The following is a 21,692-nucleotide window of genomic DNA, read 5'->3' on the forward strand; positions in this document are numbered from 1 at the left end:
GTCGCAGCAGTGCTGCAGAGAGACTTGGTAGCCTTGTGGTACGGCCTTGTGGTATGGCCTTTGACTTGTTGATATACAAGTTTTATATGAAATATGAATGAAATACTTGAAAGAAAAGGTCATTCTAACCTAACCTTTTGTTGAAAGGGAGAGCGAACAAGAAGCAAGTGACTGGATAGTGTACCAGACAGGTACTGTGTTAGATAAAGTAAACCCAAGAAATCATTACATTTAAACGTGTGTGCAGACCATACGTGGGAAAGGCCCTGAAAGGAGAACACCAGGAGAAGTAAAACTGCAAAGTGTGTGCATTTAAAGAAAGCCCTGATAGGTTAGTATACCAGGCAATTGCAAGTGTGTTAAAAAAAGCCCAGGCAGGAGAGTATACCAGGCTAGTGCAAGTGTGTTTACATGGGAAAGTTCTTATAGGGAAACACACGAGGCAAGAACAGACTGAATAATGTGCAACAAGTACATCAGATAAAAGGGGCCTGAGAAGGATATATCAGGACCAGCCAAAGGCTGCGTGGAAACAAGGAGTGTAAACCTGGCAGGAGAGTACACCAGGTATCTTAACAAGATAAAGAGAAAGAGCCAAGTTGTTTTTGTGGAACAGTTGCACTTTGAATTAAGAGAATTAAGGGGAAGGAAGCTGCTCTCTGGAATAGGGAGCTAACCTTCTGGAACTTTTGTGTTGGAGTTACGCATTTTCCTTTTGAACATTTACAAACCACTCAAAGCCAAAGACATTACCCTAATTGTAATTTCCGCACAGGACGGTTTTGCTTTGGACATTCGGACATTGAGGTTTTAGGCAGGGAAACACCTCTAGTGCAGGGAGGCATTTCCTCAACCATTTTTATTTTAATAAAAGTCTTTGACCAAAACTATGAACCACTTTTGTCTGAGGCTCCTCAGAATATGGACAGCGGTGGAGGTGCGTTACACCTGTAGAGTGACCTTCAGTTAAGAGACCTGGAAAACTGAAATCTGAACCCCAACCACCAACGAGAAACTAGTTGCATTGTACACCAGCAGAATTATGAAGTCCCTGCAGAGATCCCCACACTCTGCACACCACCAAGCTGAACTATATTGCAGTCCTTGCCCCCATCCCCAGACCCTTGCATCATTCAAACAAAGTAAGCATTCCAAATTGAGAGCTTTAATCTTCACATGAATTCATCCAGTTCTTTTGGTTTTAGAACATTTTTATAAAATAACTACGCTTTTTTCTCTGCCTCCTCTATATGGCGGTAGAGTGCATATGTAGGTGTCTGTTGATCCCATGTGCGACAGACTATGAGAAAAGTACTTCCAGACACAGATGTGCTTCTGTCGATATACATGTAATTTTCTTTAAAATGAATCCCTGTCTCTTGAGATGGAATATCCCTGAGAGCACACTGTGGACGGAGGCAGGAGATAAGCCCAGACCAGAAGAAACTTAAGACTGTGCACACCTACGTACCTTGACTAGGTCTGTGGCGCTTGTTAAATTAATAGAGGAATATGGGATATACCCCTCATAACATCAGTCCTTGTATTTGCACAGTAGTGGTTCCGATTAGGGGGATCCTGGTAGGAGACATTCCCATGCATCACCTGGTAGATTAGTTTACGCACTGCAGAGTTGGTATTGTAGTTGTGGCAATGTTCATCTCTTGCTGGGTTCATTCTGTGTGCTTTTGCCATGAATTAGGTTTGACTGAAGACTGGGTTCAAAGCCTAGAAAATGCAATCTTGTCAATGAATACAGATTCCAGACTTTATTCCCTCCACACCACCTTTTTAAAAAAAATTAAGGGCAAGGGTCTGTGAAGTCTTTGAGTGGGTGTGAAATGTCTCATTGTGCATTGGTATCCTTATGGTCATATATGGGTGAGTTGAAGAGTAGGACACAGGCTACCTTTGATGGTACAACCTTGAGGGTAAGCAGAGGGATTTGATTTAGGGAGCAATGGAGATACAAAATAGCATTTGGGCACAGTTTAAAATCACATGATCAGAAGGAGTTTTCTTCATCCAAGAATGCTCTGCAGTAGCTTTGGGTATTCAAGTAAGAAGGTCGATCTATCCTGGTAAAGAAAGAGCTCTGGACCAATCCTGTGACTGGCGTGTCAGCCTGTGAGGTCCCAGGAATTGCTCTTTTGGGCTCATTTGCCTAGAGTATCAATGAAAAATGTGTTGGCAAAGCCACGGCTGCTTCATTCTGAACTTAGATTGAGCAGTTCAGTGAAAACCATAAGTGAAGTGAGACACTGTGCACTAAACTATCAAACGCATTGCAGAAGAAACAGGGGTCTTTACGATCCTGGCCTGTATCATGGAAGAAGCAGTTGTGACATCCTTCATCCTGAAACAAGTTGAAACCACAGGGTCCCACTCGCCCAAGGTGTGCCAGGTGGGAAGTACTGTTTTCAGTTTTGCAAGTGTTTATGAACTCTGCTTGTATTCTTTTCTTAAGATGGCTGAGCAATTCCAATTGTTAAACACTGTCAGTATGTTGGTCGGAGTTCGATCTGACCGACTCCGTTTTTATCCCTCGAGAGAAATAAATAATGGATGATCATTGTCAAATCTAAATCTTAGTCCTGCCTCTGGGCATTTCCCCACAAACAGAAAGGCTACTTTTCGTTGTCTGATGTGAGAGCAGAGAGGGGTGAGGAATTAGTATCTATTCTCAGTCTCCCCTACTGTACTAATTCAATTGAAATATTCATCTTTCTATAAATATGCTACCTCTAGTCATGTTATTCCCTTTGTTTCTGTCCAACTTGAAAAGACCCAAACTGTAGCCAGAAGAGAAAGGTACTACGTACTGAGACAACAAAAGTTCTCAGCTCGCCCTCAACCATTTTAGGTCAGGTAGCAGGTTTAACTCTAGGATTCTGGAGCACAAGCGAATGGTAGGACTAATCACCACTGTGTGAATGCTGGTTCTGGTAATGGGCTGTTATGTACTGCAAGTCCTACTATCAGGTTTCTGTTACAATCCTGGTATCAAACAACTGGTTCTACTATCCGTAAGCCTTTGTTCTGCGATACTTTGAGAGGTGCTGTGATCCACGTTGGCATCCATTTGTTGGTCGTTGGAATACATGGCTCTCTCTGGAATCAGTCAAATTGTTCTGGTGTTACTCAGATTTCTTTCCCAGAAGATGCCAATCCGCCCTCCATTCGTCAAAGTCCAGTAGGTGTCTGTCCGTTACCCACCCTGATGCTATGAGGCCTGTGAGAGAGTGGGAGAGAGAAAAATGTTGTAATAAAAAACACCATGAATGGGGCTCTAAACATGCAATTGATTCCCAACCCTGTAGGCACCATTAAGATCCCTCCTCTTCAAATGAGACACCTCAATTGAACCCAATTGGAAGCCAGATTTCAAACTCACATTCAGCTCATCATGTTTGTCTGTCAAGCACTTGCAGAAAACACAAATAAATCCTGATCCATCCTATTACCCCAGTGTCAATCCCCAGAAAACTACTATTGAACCAAGTGTGCCCATTATTGATCCCATGATTCCCACTTCCAGAATGCATACATACAGCTGATCCTAGAATTTCCAGTACTGAACACTGTGTGTATCTGCTACTGAAACATGGAAGCGTGTGGTTGAGTCACGATGATTGCGAAAACCAAGGAGACAGGAGTCTATAATGTCGAGCCAGTGGAGATATTTTCTTCAACCCCCCCATCACTTTCTTTTTTTTAAAAGATGGCCCATTATACACCTTGTGAGCAAGGCCCTGGCCTAAAGGTCATGGTCAGGGGACACTCATAGGGCACCCAGACCCTTTAAGGGCTACCTTATGGATGGGGTTTTGCCATACCAATTATGGCGATAATTCCAAACACTCGCTGGTGCCCCAGTAGAACCAAGGGAATACACAGACAGACTTCTTAAAAGGGTTCAAGGAGCTGCGTTCCTGGTGATATGGAAGCGACAGCACGTTTGGCTTTCCTCATGCAGATGCAGAAATTGTCATTAAATAGTCAAAGAGAGAAAAGTGAGCTAGGCCAAGGAATCCAAGTGGCAGTAACCAGGCCCAAACCCCACTCCAGAACAGGAAACCAACATTTGGGGAGGAAGTTAAAAGCCAACCTCTTTTGCTGTCGGAAGCGGCTGCAGTGTATGAAGTGGATGCAGCGAAGGTTGATGCTTTGGGTTCTTTTCTCTGGCCGGCCACCAACTGAGATGCGGCTGTCGGCTGAGTTTCAGATCCAGGAAACAACTTGCGTGTGGTGTGACTCCGTGCAGTGAGTGGGTTTTTAGTGCCAGAGCGGAGGCAGTATCAAGCCTCTGAGAGGCACGGCAGAACCCTGGATATTGACGCCATGCAGCGGAAGAACTACACTTAGTCCGCTCAATTCTTGCAGCTGCAGAGGTCTAGTGGAGGTGCACGGTCTCGCAGCCTGAGCGGTAAGGTTTAGTGAGGTATTTAACCCTCGGGGAGCATGTATGTGCTTGGATATCTCCTTAGTTAAACTGCACAATATGTTGATTTTGGAGTTTGAGGAGTGCGGGATAGTCTGCAACTACAATAGTGAGAGCTAGATACGAAACCAGCATAAATCAGCAAATTTGTCAACGACGCTGTGGTAATGTCTGCTCCACTTACAGAAGTAAATAAAAAATAAATAATAAAGCAAAGTTAAGTGTGAAGCCTAGGGTGACAAGTGTGCTCACAGTTTGGTAGTCTTGGCCGGGAGGAATGCCAATGAGCGCTTTCTTCGGTCATCTATATTGTTGTCTTTTATAAAGGCTAAGAGATTTTCCGCTGTGAACTACTTTTCATGTTTATGAATGGAGATTAGAGCAGAAAGTGACGTGGAAAATGGTGGAAGTCTACCGACAGTCCAACGTGAAGCCTGACGCTACCCGCTGAAGAGAGGATGGTAAGAACTGCCCCTCACTGAGCTTGCTTCCCTGGGGTACTGTATGGTCCTGCCCCAAAATGTTGTATGCATATGTGTTGAGGAGCAAGGCTCCCTTGGCCCCCTTGGCAACTAATGTCAGCTCGACCACAGGGGGGCTGTTGGAATTGGCTGCGTACCCATTAAATAACACGAAGAACGCTATACAAACTGCTAAGTAAGTGCATACCAGCTCACCTTATATTCCATCACCTGTTGCTGGCTCAAGATCGCTTTGCGTCCAATTTACATTTGCACTTTGCATCTCCATTTTTTGAGAGAGTTACCTCTTTTAAAGCCTCTATTCCTAAAATTACAACGTTTTTCCCCAAACAGAATCCTCCCACAGAGGTACCACAAGCAGTCAGCCAGCTTCAACCGTGAGGCCCGGAGGAGATTCCAGACTCTCCTCTCAGTGATCCAAGCAGTGGAGTCAATTCTAACTTTGCTTGTTCCACTTGCGACAAAGGAACCGGATTATAATCTTCCTGGTATGGCGCTGTGATCACATCAAATCTCAAATGTTCCTAACCCGGAAAGGCCTGCTGATTTGGGAAATAATGGATCCTTATATGATAAATCCTGTAATCAGAGCTCTTTGAGGCATCAGGATAAAGGACACAAGATGTTACGCAGGGTACCTCATTGCCTGCATTACACCAAACCGCGTAGGTTCGGTGGAATGCAGGCAATGAGGTGCCCTGCTTGGCGTCTCCTGTCCTTTATCCTGATGCCTCACAGAGCTCTTTGTGTTAATCAGAAACAAATTCAACCAAATTCTCGTTACATAATCTTGAAGAAGCCGCGATAAACTTGCAGATAAGTGGTACATCTATACCAACTTTAAATTTTACCCTAATTACTTTGGTTAAGCTGTATTAATCACAAGATGCTAAAATAAGTGATCATGTAGTGTTGCTAACCTTCTTGCCCAGAAAAGTCTCTTTTATTGAGGGTTTTATTACGACCTGCAAACCACCATGGCCACAGTTAGCTGTTCAGAATCTGGGGGTAAATAATGTGGCTCAAGAAGATGTTCTGACAATTTTGAGTGCTCAGAGCATTGTAAAAAAGAAAAGAAAATCACAATTGCAGACACAGGTGGATCTGTCAAGCAGGTTGTTAAACCTGTTCGAGCAATCAAACGACCATCGCTATTCATGACGCCCTTTTGCTGGACCAAGATCCTCTTCCTCCTCCCTGGTTACCATATATAGTACAAGACGCTACTCTTGATCCGCAAAGTAACTATTCAATTTTTTATGAAAGGAAAGAATCTGTTCTGAGGAATCCGATAGTGTCATCACTCCTTTTGCGGCGGAGACCTCCCCTCATGTGGCCAGGGGAGGGCAGCCGCCGCCTGATCCTCACCCTGGGGGTGGCTATATGAGGGAGGATCACATTGGGGGAGACAACCTTCGGGGAAGTGTCATGGCATCATCGGGTAAGACATGTTATCCCCCTTTTTCTTCAGAGGATATCCCACCCATACCTAATGCCTTACTGGCGTATTGTTACACCTTCCCTCAGCCACCTAGAAAAAGTTTCGAAAACCTTTTTACCAGATCTGTACACAAACCATCAAAAACTGACCTGCTTTTGAAAACCACTAAGAACATTTGCCCAAACCTCATATGCAAGTCATCAAGAATGGACTTCCATTCACATAAGCACAAGAATACTGCGACGAGGAAGAGGGATCAAGTAACACAGATCACCCAAGGCCAAGAGAAGAAGCCACGCCTATAGTTCTTTGAAGCGCTTACCTACCACAGGAAAATTTGAACAGCTGAAGCACCTGACCAAGGAGAGCTGCTGGCGGGAGTAGACTGCAGATCTCAGAAGCGACTGAGAGACCGAGGGACTAGAAGGCATTCCATGGAGCCAGACGGCTCATCAAGAAGGAGAAGGGAAGCGGACCGTGAGAAAGAACATGCTGCAGGGATGCCAGAAGGCGAGAGAAGACCTCTGGGCATTTTTGCAGGTGTTAGACGGTTGCTTACACCTTACCGGAGTTCGGGAAGACGCCAGAGAGCACAGCAAGAACCGCAAAGAGCAGAGAAGCCGAAAAACAGAAGCTTTGAGCAGGATGCCAAACGCTTGTTGCCAGCTCACCGCTGGAGACGAAATACACTAGGAAGAACCAGTGAGTCCACGGAAGGGAAGCAGGGACACCAGGGCATATTGGCAGACATGCCAAACACCATTAATGAACAAAACAGCCCCTGAAAGAATACATACAAGTAAACATTGTTATAAAAGGGGAAAAGTAATCAGAATAAGAGACTTAAAACCATGTGAGTGTAATCAATACACATGTGAAAGGCGACCTGGCAGAATAGTATACCAGGCAGATACGATACCAGAAAAAGCTAATATAAGAGACTATAAGTATTGGAAATGTGTGCAGAGTCCACATAAAACAGCCCTAGCAGGAGAGTATACCAGATGGATGCTAATTGTGAACATGTATGTTTTTGAGAAAGCCCTGACAGGAAAGCATATCAGGCATTAAAATGAACAACGTGTAATACGAGATTGATTCAAGAAATCCTGATCAGACCACATCTTGAAAAGGCACAGTAAATCTATTAAAGGAGAAAAGAAACCTGGCAGGAGAGTACACCAGGTATCCTAACACGGCAAAGTCCAAGAGTCAAGTTGTTTTGTGCACCAGTCATGTTGATGCTCAAGAGGCTGATAATTCTGAATGGAAACCAGAGTGAAGAGAAATTCAGGGGAAGGGAATCACCCTATGGAGCAAACAACTCTATCCTTTCGAACTTTTTGTGTTGGAGTGTTTGCTTTTTCTTTTCGAACATTTATACATCATTCAAGGCCAAAGACATTTTCACTTACCACTTTAGAATGGTTGTGTTAGGATGTAAGGGTCAGAATAGATCTTTGGACACAGGACGTTTCGTTTTGGACAGTCTGAGCGCTTCAGAATGACAGATCCTTTGTTTTAGTAGGAAAACTCCTCTAGTGCAGGGATGGAGGGGCATCTTTCCAAACCCTTTTATTTTAATAAAGATCATTGACCAAAACTATGAACCCCTTGTTTCAGAGTTTAATTCCCGACTCCTTACACTGTACATAAAGAGAAGAGAACTAACAAATCGAAAAAATGAAGAATCAAAAAGCGGTGGCAAAATCGTGTAAATGTGGCTCCAGGAAATTCTTGCGTGCACTAACGAGCCCTCTGGCTACCATCTCGTTTGCAGTTGTTCAGGAAGAGGGACGTAGGAAAAAGAGAGCGAAAGAGGCAATTGCATCACAAACACAGATTTCCACTTTTGTAACAAATGATCCATTGTAGGAAGAACACAGAAGGGAAGTTGAAGAAATGGGAGAATTATTTGACTCATCAGTTGGCTCTGTGTAGACGGTTGAGGAGCAGGTAAGAGTGGACCTTGCCAAATCCTGAACAAAGAGCACAAGTGCTTGCTAAGTCCATTATGGTGAAATCGTCTCGGACGAGTAATCAAAGTATGAAATATCAGTTGAGCCCCCAGAAACTCCCAGCCACCATTGCCACCTTTTACACTTTAGAATGAAAAAGAGCTCCGATAAGTAAAGCTTCAGGGGAGCAGGTGTCAAAATCTATTAGACATGATTTTCACCACCCATAACAACATACTTCTGTGAGATGCCTTTTACTGCAACGCTTACCAATATCTAAGAAGAGCATCATTGTGAATCGTACCAACGGCCTCAACCTGTTTCACTTTGTACCAATAGTACGATCCATCCAGTCAAAGGATACAGATCAGGTCGAGTCTTGTAACAGTCGAGCTCTGGATGGAGTCTTTTTTATTAATATTGGTTCATGGTTGGAGATGAATATTTCACTAGAGGCAGCTCCCCTTATGCTATGACCTCTCAGAGGACAACAGGGATGAGGCCCTAGCTTTAAGGAAAGTGGAAAATACAGGGCTGATGGTGGATAGAAGAGTAGCCCCTTTCCCCATAGTCCCTTGAAAGTGTCATGCTCATTTGGAACTGTGGGAACAATCAGAGTCATGGAATCCTTTAAAGCCCTTGGGCAGAAGATGAAGGTCAAAAACTGGTCTTGGCTGGCAGGGGCCTTAATGGGAGAGGAAAAGTCTGTATAACTATACCAGGAGGAACCACAGAGAGATATGTTTTTGGGTCATTAGACACAAGAAGTTTTGTCAATTCTTTCCAGCCAGGGGATAACATATTAACGTCTTTTGACGTCTTCTGTCTGCAAGAAGCATGGCTCACTGATGTCCCAGTTTTAGAGGGGTATTCAATTTTACTGACTCCATCTTTAAAAGGGCCCCAAGGACGCCCGGCTTCAGGCCTCTGACAGCAGCCCTTAATGTCAGAGGCTTACTTCTTAGAGAGTGGCTTTCGCCAAACCGATTTCTGCAGGCCTCCAAAATTGTGTGGGGCGATTTGTGTTCTAAGGGGTAGGAGGCCTTGATTTTAATAAATATATATTGGAACCCTGGAGGGGATCCATATGGAGGCCTTTATTGACTCTGTAGTGGAAGTCTTGGATGCCGCTTTAGAGGATGCTTCCATTACCGCAATAATATTTTGCGGGGACTTGAATATCACCTGTCCTTTTTTGGACGCCCATTTCCCCCTCACAAATGTGTGGGCGGGCAGCTGCCAGGAATTGAGGAATGGCCTGAAATGTACCAATGGAATCGAGAGGGCTACGTTTGTTAAATGGGTCTGTAAAGGGAGATATTCCGGCTGGGCCAACCTGGAGAAGAGAACCCCAAGAATCCATTTTAGATTACATTTTTTAACAGGCAATATTTGTATATTAGTAATGGAACTGGAGGTATTACCGTCAACCCTTAGTGATCACAGAATATTAGGCTCTAGATGGTCTATTCCCGTGATCAACTGATTTGAAGGTAGTTCTGATCACCCTCTAGAAGTGAATAAAGGAAGGAATCGGCTAATCTGGACTTTTGACGCAGTGGAAAGATTGAATGGTTATTTATTAGATATGCTTGACAATCTGAAGGTAAACAGCAACCCAACAGCCGATTTATACGTGATGGCACTGTGTGCCTTCGCTCACAAGAAAGTTGACTCTTACAACCCTGTGTATAAACATACGGATGTTTGTGACCTGCTGGTCCAAGAAAAAAAGGGATCCCTACGAGCTGACATTAGAAGCTGGCCAAGTTTGATATTTCTATTTATGTGAAGCAAACTAAGAAATCGAAGCCTAAATGTAAGAACTGACTTTATGGCCACAAAGCTATAATGGCTCAAAAAGATGCAGAAATTAAGAATGCTGTCTTAGCTTCAAAACATCAGCCTGAGTTTCGGAGGATAAATGGTAATAAACAGTGGAGACACCACACATGTGGCGCTGCAAATAATCCCAGTGTGGGAAAAGGCCTGGATAGAACATTTCAGCAATCTATTTGCTGAAATTCAGCCATCCTCTGGCAAAAGGTTTTCTTACTTGGGAAAAACACAGGATCGGAGTTTGGATAAAGAAGAGGTTCTTAATTTGATTAAGAAAGGCAGTACTTCTCATGCTCCCGGTCCAGATGGGCTCTCCAACTTTATGCTGAAGACTCACCCGGACCTATGGGTGGATGTGTTATGCACAATTATTTTACAAGTACTCAAAAATAAGCAAACTCCACAAACATAGACAAAAAGTCCATAAATATCCCTATTTTTCAAAAGGAAGATAGGACTTGTCCGCAAAACTACAGACCCATTGCGCTTTTAGACGTCCCCGGGAAAATGTTTGCTTCACTACTATTAGATGTGCTGAATCAGTGGGTGAAAGATAGCTCTCATTTTGAAATGAACCATTCAGGTTTGGTTAAAGGTCTTGGCACCTCTTTAGATGGGTTTATTTGAAATATTTTTTTTCCAAGGGCCGTAAAAATAGGCGCTCCTATTTACCTGGCTTTTATAGATTTAAAGCAGGATTTTGACAGTGTTGATAGACAAAAGCTATGGGGCAAATTTAAAGCCCGGGGCTGCCTGCATTATCTATTGTACATTTTAAAAGAACGGTATTGTCAGACTTCCCACAAGTCCTCTTGAATATGCAGGGTAAACCTTTTAAGGACATTTTGTGATTCAGAGGTTTAAAGCAGGGGTGTACCCTCTCCCCTGCGTTATTTAACTTGTTCATGTCAGACATATAAAACAGCTCAGAGGAATCGCAGGCTTTTCCACCTCAGATAAATAGGTTTCCCGTCTAGTGGCTTCTTGATGCGGACGATCTGGTCCGTTGGACCAGATGCCCATAAGGTTAAGGAGACAGTTGAACACACCATCATTATGCCTCTAAAATGTATTTGGAAATAAATGTGGCAAAAACTAACATTCTGACGCTGAGCTCTGCAAGAGCGAAAAAGCCTTCATTGGATTTTTTCATTATTGTGATATGATCAAAAAAGCAGACCTTTCACAAAAACCATATTCCAATACACATTCTAGACAAATACATCAGTACAAACATAGGAAAGAATTTGATATCATACAAATTACATCCAGTGTAGATATAAAACATTAATTCACCATCATTTTCAATCCTAATACAGGCATTAAAATTAAAATGTCCTAATGAAGTTGCCCATTTATTTGACCCAATAGGCCAATCTCTGACAACATTATTTATTTATTTATTGTAATGTGATACAGTTTTTAAAAAAAATTAAACTTTACACATTTAACACAGATTTACAGAAAAACACAAGAAATTAGAATACTTACTTAATAATTAATACATCAGTACATCAAATGTCAATCAATTCATTGGACTTTCTCGTATAAATACATATACTTAATGTGTACATTAACAGAAGAAAACCTTAGTAACACACTTAATAAGCAAATTTCCCAGAAGGGGTATACAAATTAGTCAGATCTTCGGTCAGGTCATTAAGATCAGAGCGAAGAATAATACCTCTTACTGATCACAACTACTCATTTGTTTTTCGGCAATTAACCAGATGTTAAATAGTGCAATATGGATCCTAGAGTTAAGAGTGTTAATACAATAATTCCAGAACTCATGAGATCCCAGATGATCCATTTTGTGTACATAAGTTCTGAAATACTTGGAATAATGGTGACTCATCGATGGGCACTGTGACACATGCCTTGCTGTTTCAGGGTTGGATGAAATACCACAAACTCTGCAATTTTTTATAGATTGTCGAGACACATGAACCCAAGGTCTATTTACTAATGTGGGTAGATAATTGATGCGCAGGAGCAAGATGAAACGTCTCAACGCAGGGGAGGGACAGAGATTGAGATATAATTGACTCTTCTTGAAAGTATAGAGGACATAAGTCACAAAACTATAACTTTTCAAGGTAGCCAAATGCACATAATTCTCCTGCCAGTCCCAAAGTGCGATGGACTTCTGCAGACAGTAAAACATCTTTTGGTTATCTTGGCCCCAACACGGGGACCAGCCGCTTGCCTCACTCAGCGCCAACATATCTTGCTCCAATTTAGACTGTTTACAGCCTCCCATATGATCTTTTACACATTTCAATAAGGGGTTAGTTGGATTGTTCTTAATCTTAATGTAAAGCTCAGCTCTCTTACGCAATACAACAGATTTAAGGGAAAGAAGCCCTAGTTCTAAACGTAATATTGCCACCGGGATGCATTGAGGGAGACCAAGTATACGTCTCCAGAATTTCCCCTCCAAGAGCTGAAGCCAGTCTAGATTCATGTTAGTCAATGATTCTAGCCCATTGGTGACCATAGGTATGAAACACTGTACATAAAGTTGTCTTGCACCCCAGATTGAATAGCCACTCTGATCCTGGGTAAACCTACATATTAAAGCTGTAAGTTGAGCTGCTTTTATCTTTCTTGCCTGGATACAGAGTGTATAGTTACCTCTATTATAAAACTCCACTCCTAGATATTTATAGGAGTTTGTGTAATTAATTTCAAGCCTGCCAACATACATAGTGGGGCGGGCAACTTTACCTGCAGTATATAGAAGTACTTCGGTTTTATTCTGATTGATAGTCAATTCATTCGCCTCTGCATATTGCCACAGCCTAACCGCTGATCTCTGAAGTCCACTGAATGTGTGATCAAAAATCACAACATCGTCGGCGTAGGCCAAGATAGTACACTGGGTCTTACCCACTTTTGGGGGACAATTCCGTATGCCCCGAAGGTATTCAGGTATGTCTGAGACAAAGAGGTTGTAATGCAGGGGAGCAGTAACACAGCCCTGCTTAACACCCCTTAACTGTGTAACTGGGCGTGTTAAATTACCTATATTATCTAAGCGTAGCTGTACCAAGGTGTTTGTGTCAAGTAACTCTAAATAGTAAATGAGAGCTGGAGGACAAGACCAACTTTTAAGTTTGTGCCAGAGTAGAGCTCTATTGACTCTGTCGAAAGCTGCCCTAAAGTCGACATAAAGAGCATATAAAGGTGGACTATTGGGCTGTAATGCCTTGTTCCTAAATGAATCCATGACTAACAAATTGTGTGACGTTGAGTAACCAGGTCTAAAGCCGCTCTGAAAATGGTCTAAAATCCCCGTTTTTTCCACCCATGCTTGTAGCTTTTTTAGTAGGAACGAAGCAAATAATTTTCCAGTGCTACCTAGCATTGAGAGGAGTCGGTAATTAGAAGGGTCCAGTCTGTTACCCTTTTTAAAAACTGGTATCAGAATGGCCCTTTGCCATGTGGTCGGCACTCTACCGTCAGCTATTACTTTCTCGAACAGTAACTTCATTAAGTGTGCCCAAAATAGGGGATTACTCTTTAAGACTGCGTTGGAAAGTCCATTGGGTCCCGGGGCATGAGAAGCTTTTAAGTTCTTGATGTTACTTAATAGATCATTAATAGTGACTGTAAAGGGGGAAGGTATTAGGGCGATATAACCAGATGACTCTTCGAACCCAGCGCCACTTCCATTACACATTTCAAGAAAGGAAACCCATTCCTGGGCACCTATTGGGTTCAGCAGTGGGATTCTCCCTTTACTCTTTGCTCCCCCTAGGATTGCCCAAATATTACAGGAATTTCTGGAGCAAAGCACACTTACTGTTTTACACCAGTTGCCCAATTTCAGATTTTTTTTACAGTGTTTTAACCACGTATGGTATTTATTTTTTAATTTTCGGGTACTGAGGGCAATTAGATTTAAAGAATGGTTAGTAGTTCTGAGTTTCCTTATATCTCCCCTAAGTTTACGTTTTGCATTGCGAATTATCTTATCAAATGGGGGATTCGAGGACATTTCCTTCAGTGCCAACGGGCGTCTGCATATCGCATGTTCCCCCGAGAAACTGGTTATCCAGTTTTCAATTTCATCGGGCAACATGGCACCTAGTTTTGTTGCATAATCTAAGTTCCACTGGTCAGTAACCCTAGAGGCCTTAATAATATCATTGTCAGACCAGATAATTCGGTTTGCTGGATAGTTTACAATTAATTCACCGCTATGGATATTGTGAGGAATGGAGAAAATAGTATCTATGGTCAAAATAAGCGGATTATGATCACTCCAAGGGCTCTGGGTTACTGACATATCAAGGACCTTAGTTGCCACTTCGGTACTGGTGTAAATATAGTCGATTGTACTCTGGTACAGTCCCTGATGCCAGGTACTCTTTCCTGGTCTATCACTCTGGGTTCGACCATTCATTATCTCCAAGTCCCAACATTTGAAGAATAGACGCCAGCATTCACCCTCGGTATCCTCTAATACAGTCTCCATTCTGCTGTCTTGGTGTAGGCCATTATTGTGAACAGATCCCCGGTCCCCAATAATATGACAATTCAAGTCGCCGGCAAGAATAATGTGGTTAGACCCGGTGTTCATTCTCCATTTGCCAATTAAATCTTGGAGTGCTTCTTGTTCTCGATGCTTAGCACCCGGGGGGTTGTAGACATTGATTATGAGCACTTTTATCGCTGTGACATCCATCCCTAATACTGCTTCAATTGCACAGATATAGTCCTCATAGGTTGTTGTTAACCTGACACTAGGGATGGTATTCTTCACTCCAATCAATAATCACCAAATGGGCGACCCCTGGGTCCTTTCTTAGCTGGACAGTAGTGTATAGCATAACCGTCCATGAGAAGTGGTGACATGAGCCAAGTCTCCTGGAGTAGGAAAAAATCTTGAGTACCAATAAGCGGAAGATAACCCTGAGAGGTAAGAAGATGAGTGAAGCCTCGAGTATTCCAAGACAAAAGAGAACAAGTTCATTGCTTTTGGAGGACCATAGGGAGTGAGTCAGCCAGCCATTTCAAGGTGTTTTGAATATCACTTAGTTGTACCTTCTTGTTAGTAGGGAGGTTAGGCATTATGGCCTGACTGGTCTTCCTGGTACTATCTACGCTTGGAATTAATGGGTCCTCTTCTTCTTTGTTTACATCAACCCCCAGTCCCACCTGTGATAGACTAGATTTATGAGCACGAATTAGCTCGATAGTTTCATGTACCTCACAGTGTAGCGCAGTTACATTGGGGTTGGGTACTTTCAGAGGTTGCACAAAGGAGAAATCCTCAGACCGTATAACCCGCAGTTGTCGGATTAGATGAAGTTTGGCCAGCACTTGAGGTCTGTTCAGCCATTTATTTGCATTCATTTGATTCAAATTTTTAATGTAGCATATTTTCAATAGAGTATTGTTAGGTTTATCGTTTTGTTTCACGGCTGATGAAGATTTCTGTGGATATTTATCTTTCCTGCGTGGAGTAGAATATACATTGGATTCTTCCTCTGAATAGATTGGTGATCCTGGCTCCTGATCATTGCTACTGACATACGAGATCTCATTAGGTTCATCAGGCAGTAACCAGCTAGTTAGTTTGCCTGCTTGTGCACTCAGGCGCTTCTTTGATCTGCGGGCTCTTTTCCGTGCTTTCCTAGATTTTATTGGCACGGGTGCTGTTGCTGGGAGTGGGGAGGCTATAATCACAGGAACCTTTTGGTTCTTTAACCGTCTGGTCAGTCTCCGTTGCTTCTTAGATATAGGAGCCACCTCCCCTTCCATTAAAGCAGATGCCCTTTCTTCATTAATAGAAGGAGCCTCAGTTGTAGAGATTTCTTTGGGACTCGCAAGTTCCAGATGGGGGGTGTCTTGCAAGATTCGAGGGTCGGGTAGACCCAAATGGAGAACTGTATTGACATGAATTCTGCCACAAAGTTTGAGTAGAATTTTTAGGGCAAATTGCATGGTGCCCATCGAAGTCTGGAGTTCAGCAATTGATATTGCTTGGGAATGGGAGTTATCGTTTCCCCTGATCTCATCAGCCCCGGCTGACCCTTCCAGGTCGATATACAGATTGGGTGAGGCCGAAAGGCGGTCCCTTTCCGAGGTAGATGATGGAATATCGGGGAGAGGTGATTGTAGGTCTTCAACTCTGCTAGGGATAGTGCAACCAGTTGGTATCAGGTCTTGAGGCTCAGCGAATGATGCTGCCAATGCATCTGCCGCACGCAAAACCTGCGCTTCAACTGTCTGGCCACCATTGATGGCAGGATTTCCACCTCCTGGGAGAGGGGTCATGGATTTTTGTATGGACAGACAGAGATTCAGCAGCGAGTTGTTATCAATATCCTCATAGTTAGAAACATCCAATGGTTGACTCCCATTGTGATTATATTCGTGGGAATCACCTAAAAGGTCAGTGCCCAATTTTTTTTTTAGGGATGACTTTTTGGAATAATGCAGGTATAGTGCCTTTATCGGGCTTCTCAACCTCATGCACAATCTTATTGTCTTTAACAGTAGGTGTATGATCGTCCTTGGCACCGTTACCCCTCCTCAAGTTGTAGCGGGTTTTGGAAGTTTTAGGTTTAACCATTTTGGGCAATTTGAACGATTAAAAGGTAACCAAGATCAAAGAGGCTGTTAACACCTCCGCAGTCTCCTGATCACACGTATGTTAGCTTACTTAGCAATATTTCATTGAATAGTAAAGTTCAGCTTCACAGCCCTTACCTCCACTGAAGTTCGTAGTGTTTCGGTTCGACTGTATAGGGCCCAGTGTAGCTAGGTTATATGGCACCCCAGCACCAAACAGCCATAAAACAGTCAGCGCCCTTGACACCGTCGGGCTTAACGCCGCAAGGGTGAGTGTGGGCGCATTTTAAAAGAACTTCTGGTCAGGTGATGGGTCACGTGTCCACCAGTTGGCTCCGCCCCCTCCAGGGAACGAAATTCACACAGCAAGAGTCTGTGCTGACTCGCAGTGCTGTGGTTCACTGAACAATTCCAAACGTTCGGTATGGTGAAAGAAAAGCTGCTTTTGCAAATGGAAAAAACGCACCTGACAAAATTCTAACCACTTCTGCGGTTAGGAAGGTCTCATTACCCGCATTCAGTTTTTCCCACATACTATCCGAGTCTGTGCCATCTCTCCATGAAGAAGCAGCCCAGAAAAGTAGCCCTGGCGTTTGCCAGGGCCAAGCATTCTACTATTATACGGTTTAATGTCTGTAAAGTATTTAATTTCCAATTATCACATTTCCCCTGACTTAACACAACATTAGATGATCGAGCTAATAAATCTTCCCCAGTTGGTAAAAGGTTTAAGCAGAACAGAAAAAAATTGTTCACAATGGCAGGAAGATGGATACTGTTGAAAATATTTTGGTAGTGCTCCCAATGGTTTATCAATCCTTGAGAATGTGGAATGTAAATGGTAGTTCCTTGTTCTTTTCATCATTTTCATCCAATCTGTATCACGTAGAAAACGCTTTACCCATAGTGGATTCACAATCAGACCCATTTTAGATCTTCCGCATTCCAATAGGGTAGCTTCTGCACATTGTTCCATGTTGAGCAGAAATGTTGATGTTTTATTATGCAAAGCGACCGGCAAATCCTCACAGAGAGAGACACGTGGGCAATACAATTTTACTATATTCAGAAATTACACACCATTGGAACCAAGCCTGCAAGGACTGGAGACCAAGTTCAAAACGTAGTGAAGCAAATGGGATGGAAAATGGGAGATTAAATGTTTTTTTCACCAAATCATAACCTCCAATTTATCCCGCAATGTTCCATAATAAGAAAACTCAAGTTCAGTCCTGTATAAAATCTTTCTAACAACTTTCCCAATGTAAAATATTATCAATGGCCTTATAGAAAATGTACCAAACTTACAATAAATCCTTTTCATCTGATAAATCATTTGATCAGCCTTACTTTCCAATTTATGTATCATAAGATGCATCCTTGGGTATGCAGTTATGCTGAAACCTAAGTAAGTGATTTCTTTCAAAGATTCAATTAGGATCTGGTCAACTAACCACTTAAATGTATCACTTTTTTAGTATCTAGCAAGATGATTAATATTTCACTTCTTCTGGTGATAATCAAATCATTATTTCGAGCATATACCTCCAAGGCATTCAGCAGCCTCTGAAGGCCAATCAGAGTTGAGTTTAGCAGAGCGACATCATCCGCGTATGTCATCCAGCAGACACGGGTTTTGTCCAGCTTTGAGCTGATAAAGGCTGCTGTAGATAAGACTTCATAGAGATCAGCGAGATACAAATTAAAAAGGCATATCACCAATATGCAGCCCTGTCTCAGTCCTTTTAGTATTTCGATTGGTTCTGTAAAGGAACTTCAGCATTTAACCTAATCTGAATGCAAGTATTTGAATGTCTATATTCTAAAATAGCCAGCAGGTTAGATGGAATTTCTCAAAGCTTTAACTTTCGCCAGAGTTTTTGGCGGTTCACAGTATCGAAAGCCTTAGAGAAGTCAACAATAGGCAATAAAGGGAGTGCTCCTTATTACACCACACAGCTTCACTCAGAGTAGATAATACTAAATCATTTAAAGAGGTCCCCATTCTTTTCCAAATTCCTATCTGATTTTTGGTGAGGATTTTCTTGTCAGTAATCCACATCTCCAATTTTTCTAAAATCATCATACTGTCCACGTCAAGTAAGGCCTTCAGCCAGTAGTTCATAGGATCCAGTGGCTTCTTTACGCAGATGATCTGGTCCTTTTGGACCAGACGCCCATAGGGTTGCAGAGACAGCTGAACACACTTTATCATTATACATCTAAAAATAATTTGGAAATAAACGCGGCAAAATCTTACATTCTTTTTCTTAAGTCTGTGGAATATTATTTTCTCCATAGCAACAAGTTTAAACATTTCCTCCAACCAATCCTCTTTCGGAGACACCTTAGATTTCCAAACTCTCAAAATAAGTATTTTTTCCAACAAGCGAGCCTCTGAACAGCCATTTCTTTTGGGCAGAACAAAGGTTTTGTAGCAACTCATTATACCCTAGGATTAGGGTGGCAAAATCAAAATCCATAGAGCTTCCCAAAATCTTGTTAAAATATAATGCAGAATCTCCCCCAGAAGTTCCTCACTTTGACACACTCCCAGAGCATATGTTCAAGGGTGCCTACCATATGGACGCAACCCTAACAATGAACAGAATCAGACATACAACATTTTTGCAATCTCTCAGGTGTCCAGTAAACTCTGTTCAGTATCTTAATTCGATGTGTTCTCTCTCCCAAACTCACAGACAAAACACAGACATTCCCACAAATCCTCCACCAACGCTCCGCTGGCAAGTCACACCTCAATCTCTCCCTCCATTCTTTCAGCAAGCCCTCATTGTTCCTTGCCCTTGACACAATCAGCTTGCAATATTTATTCGCAAGATGCCCCCTACATCTGCTTGTATGTTTAAAACCTGAAGATTTAACGAATTCTTCTCTGAAAACTCCCCAATAGCCTTTTTGAGTCTCAAATAGCCACGAGAACTACAGTTCGGAAGATTTCCCAGTGCTCGCACTTGATCCACAGACAATGCTATATTTAGGCTTCCTGCTGCCCCAGGCCCAACCAAATTCATGCGCCCCCACCACTTCACTCCACTGTTCCAGACCCAGTCTCTTCTTTATTCATATTAAAAGCCACAGAAGCAGGGGGGGCGCTGTTGCGCACGACGAAGATGGCCGCCTGAATCCTGAGCTCCTGCTCCAGTACAAGATCCGTCCAGAAAACATCCGTTTAGGAGCCACCTAAGCACCCACAAATGGCTGTGTAGACGAGCCGAGGTCTGGCCCCCAACGTCTCCAAATCCTGGTGGAAATCGGTCTCTGGCGCCGAAGTTACGCCGCTCTGAATTTGGCCCGACTGGTGTTGGGAGCGCGATCCGGCTCGGAGTTCCAGGCAGAGACAACACGGAGCCGTGGACTCTGGCGAGGAGGAGGCCGAGTGGGGGCGGGGCCATTGTCAGTGGCCCGCGCCTGACTCGCGCCCACGCTGAGCAGCTGTGGACTGAGAGCTGTTCGGCCGTGAAGACGAGGAGATGTTGTGCCCCCCTCAGGTACGATACCCGCTACTCTTCTGTGGCCCCACACCCCGGAATTTGCGGCGGAGACGCCACTAGACACGGCAGTGACATCCTGTTACGCGGCTGCCCGCGGCAGGGACCCGGCACGTGGGGCGTGGATGAATTGGCCCCGAGTGATCTGACACTCCCGGTGGACGGGAAGCCGGTCTCTGTGTTACGTGCGGGCCCACGCCCGCTAAGACATTACATACATTTACAGAGGCCAACGCCCACGGCTTCGTGAAGCAGCGGGAGGTGAGGGGCCCCTGTGCCAGTGAGGGGGGACTGACGGAAACGCCCTACTAGCGGGCAACATTGCTCCTGATATTACATTGCACGCCCTACATCCGTGTAGTCTGCTGCGGAGTCCTTGCCTCCCGGTCCCCATCCAGAACTATCTGTTTGTCGTGGGTGCACATACGCAGGAGATTACACTACTTTTGCCGACTTCAGGCACGGTCGCCCTAGCGCATGAAGCCCTGTGCTGGTGGCCTGGCCGATCCCACGCTCTGGTGGACACCCAGTCATCTATATAGGCCCTCTTTGGCATAAACTGTGGCTCGCCCTGAGTTTTGACACCTAACTACGTGGGAGAAAATATCCATCGCTGGTGCCTAACATTGGGCCTTGGTGCCCTGGTACTGAGGTCCCTGCCGGAAAATCTACAGACGTCTTGGGAGCAAGGGGGGTGAGGCGGAGGACCCCTGTTGCCCCAGCTGCAAACTCTGTCGACCTGATCCAGGTGGCTTCGCTGAATATCCACAAACAACGGGCTGGGGCTGGCACCATGGGCGAGCCGCACAGGGCTGGGAAGGGAGGCAAGATGCCCAGTAACAAGAGGAAGGGTCCTATGGATGCATTTACCGGCAGCCAGGCGACGGACGCCATAACTGAGGTGCACGCTGACTCTAATGAAACCCCACCTGCAGACATTGAAGGACGGGAGGACAAGCTGACCATGCTTGTGGAAAATGGATTCCGAGCAGTGAACATGAAACTGGACAATATAGTGTCTACCATTGGCTCCCTGAAGGCAAGAGTTGAAAAAGAGAGCATACGTGTCACTGATGCAGAAAATAGAATTAGTAGTAACGAAGACGCTATCTCACAACATGGTCGTGACATCGCTCAGCTTAAGGAAGCCATGACTAAAATGCAACATAAATGCGAGGATCTTGAATCTAGATCAAGACGTAATAACATCCGTGTGGTCGGCGTGGCAGAGTCATTTGGGAAAGGCCAAATGGAGAAACAACTTGAACAACTGCTTAAAACACTATTCGGTCCTGAGTCATTCTCCGAACATTTCTTGGTGGAGAGAGCCCACCGTACTCTTGCCCCGGCACCCAAACCAGATGCTCCCCCTCGCACAATAATTGCACGGCTGCTTAACTATAGAGATAGGGACACAATCCTGCGGCTGGCCAG

General features: G+C 43.8%; 1 protein-coding gene across 3 annotated transcripts in view; it reads right to left on the reverse strand.

The window, feature by feature from the left end:
• Window positions 1-1,149: 1,149 nt before the first annotated feature.
• RUSF1 (RUS family member 1) overlaps window positions 1,150-21,692 on the reverse strand; it is a 525,229-nt gene continuing 504,686 nt past the window's right edge. For all 3 annotated transcript variants that reach the window (XM_069651622.1, XM_069651621.1, XM_069651620.1), the window contains exon 15: window positions 1,150-3,232. In XM_069651622.1, coding sequence (XP_069507723.1) covers window positions 3,138-3,232 — 95 coding nt within the window. In that variant the 3' untranslated portion in view covers window positions 1,150-3,137. The remainder of the gene's footprint in view (window positions 3,233-21,692) is intronic.

The sequence above is a fragment of the Ambystoma mexicanum genome, chromosome 3p (genome assembly GCF_040938575.1).
Source record: "Ambystoma mexicanum isolate Mex_15411 chromosome 3p, UKY_AmexF1_1, whole genome shotgun sequence".
Taxonomy (NCBI): Eukaryota; Metazoa; Chordata; class Amphibia; order Caudata; family Ambystomatidae; genus Ambystoma; species Ambystoma mexicanum.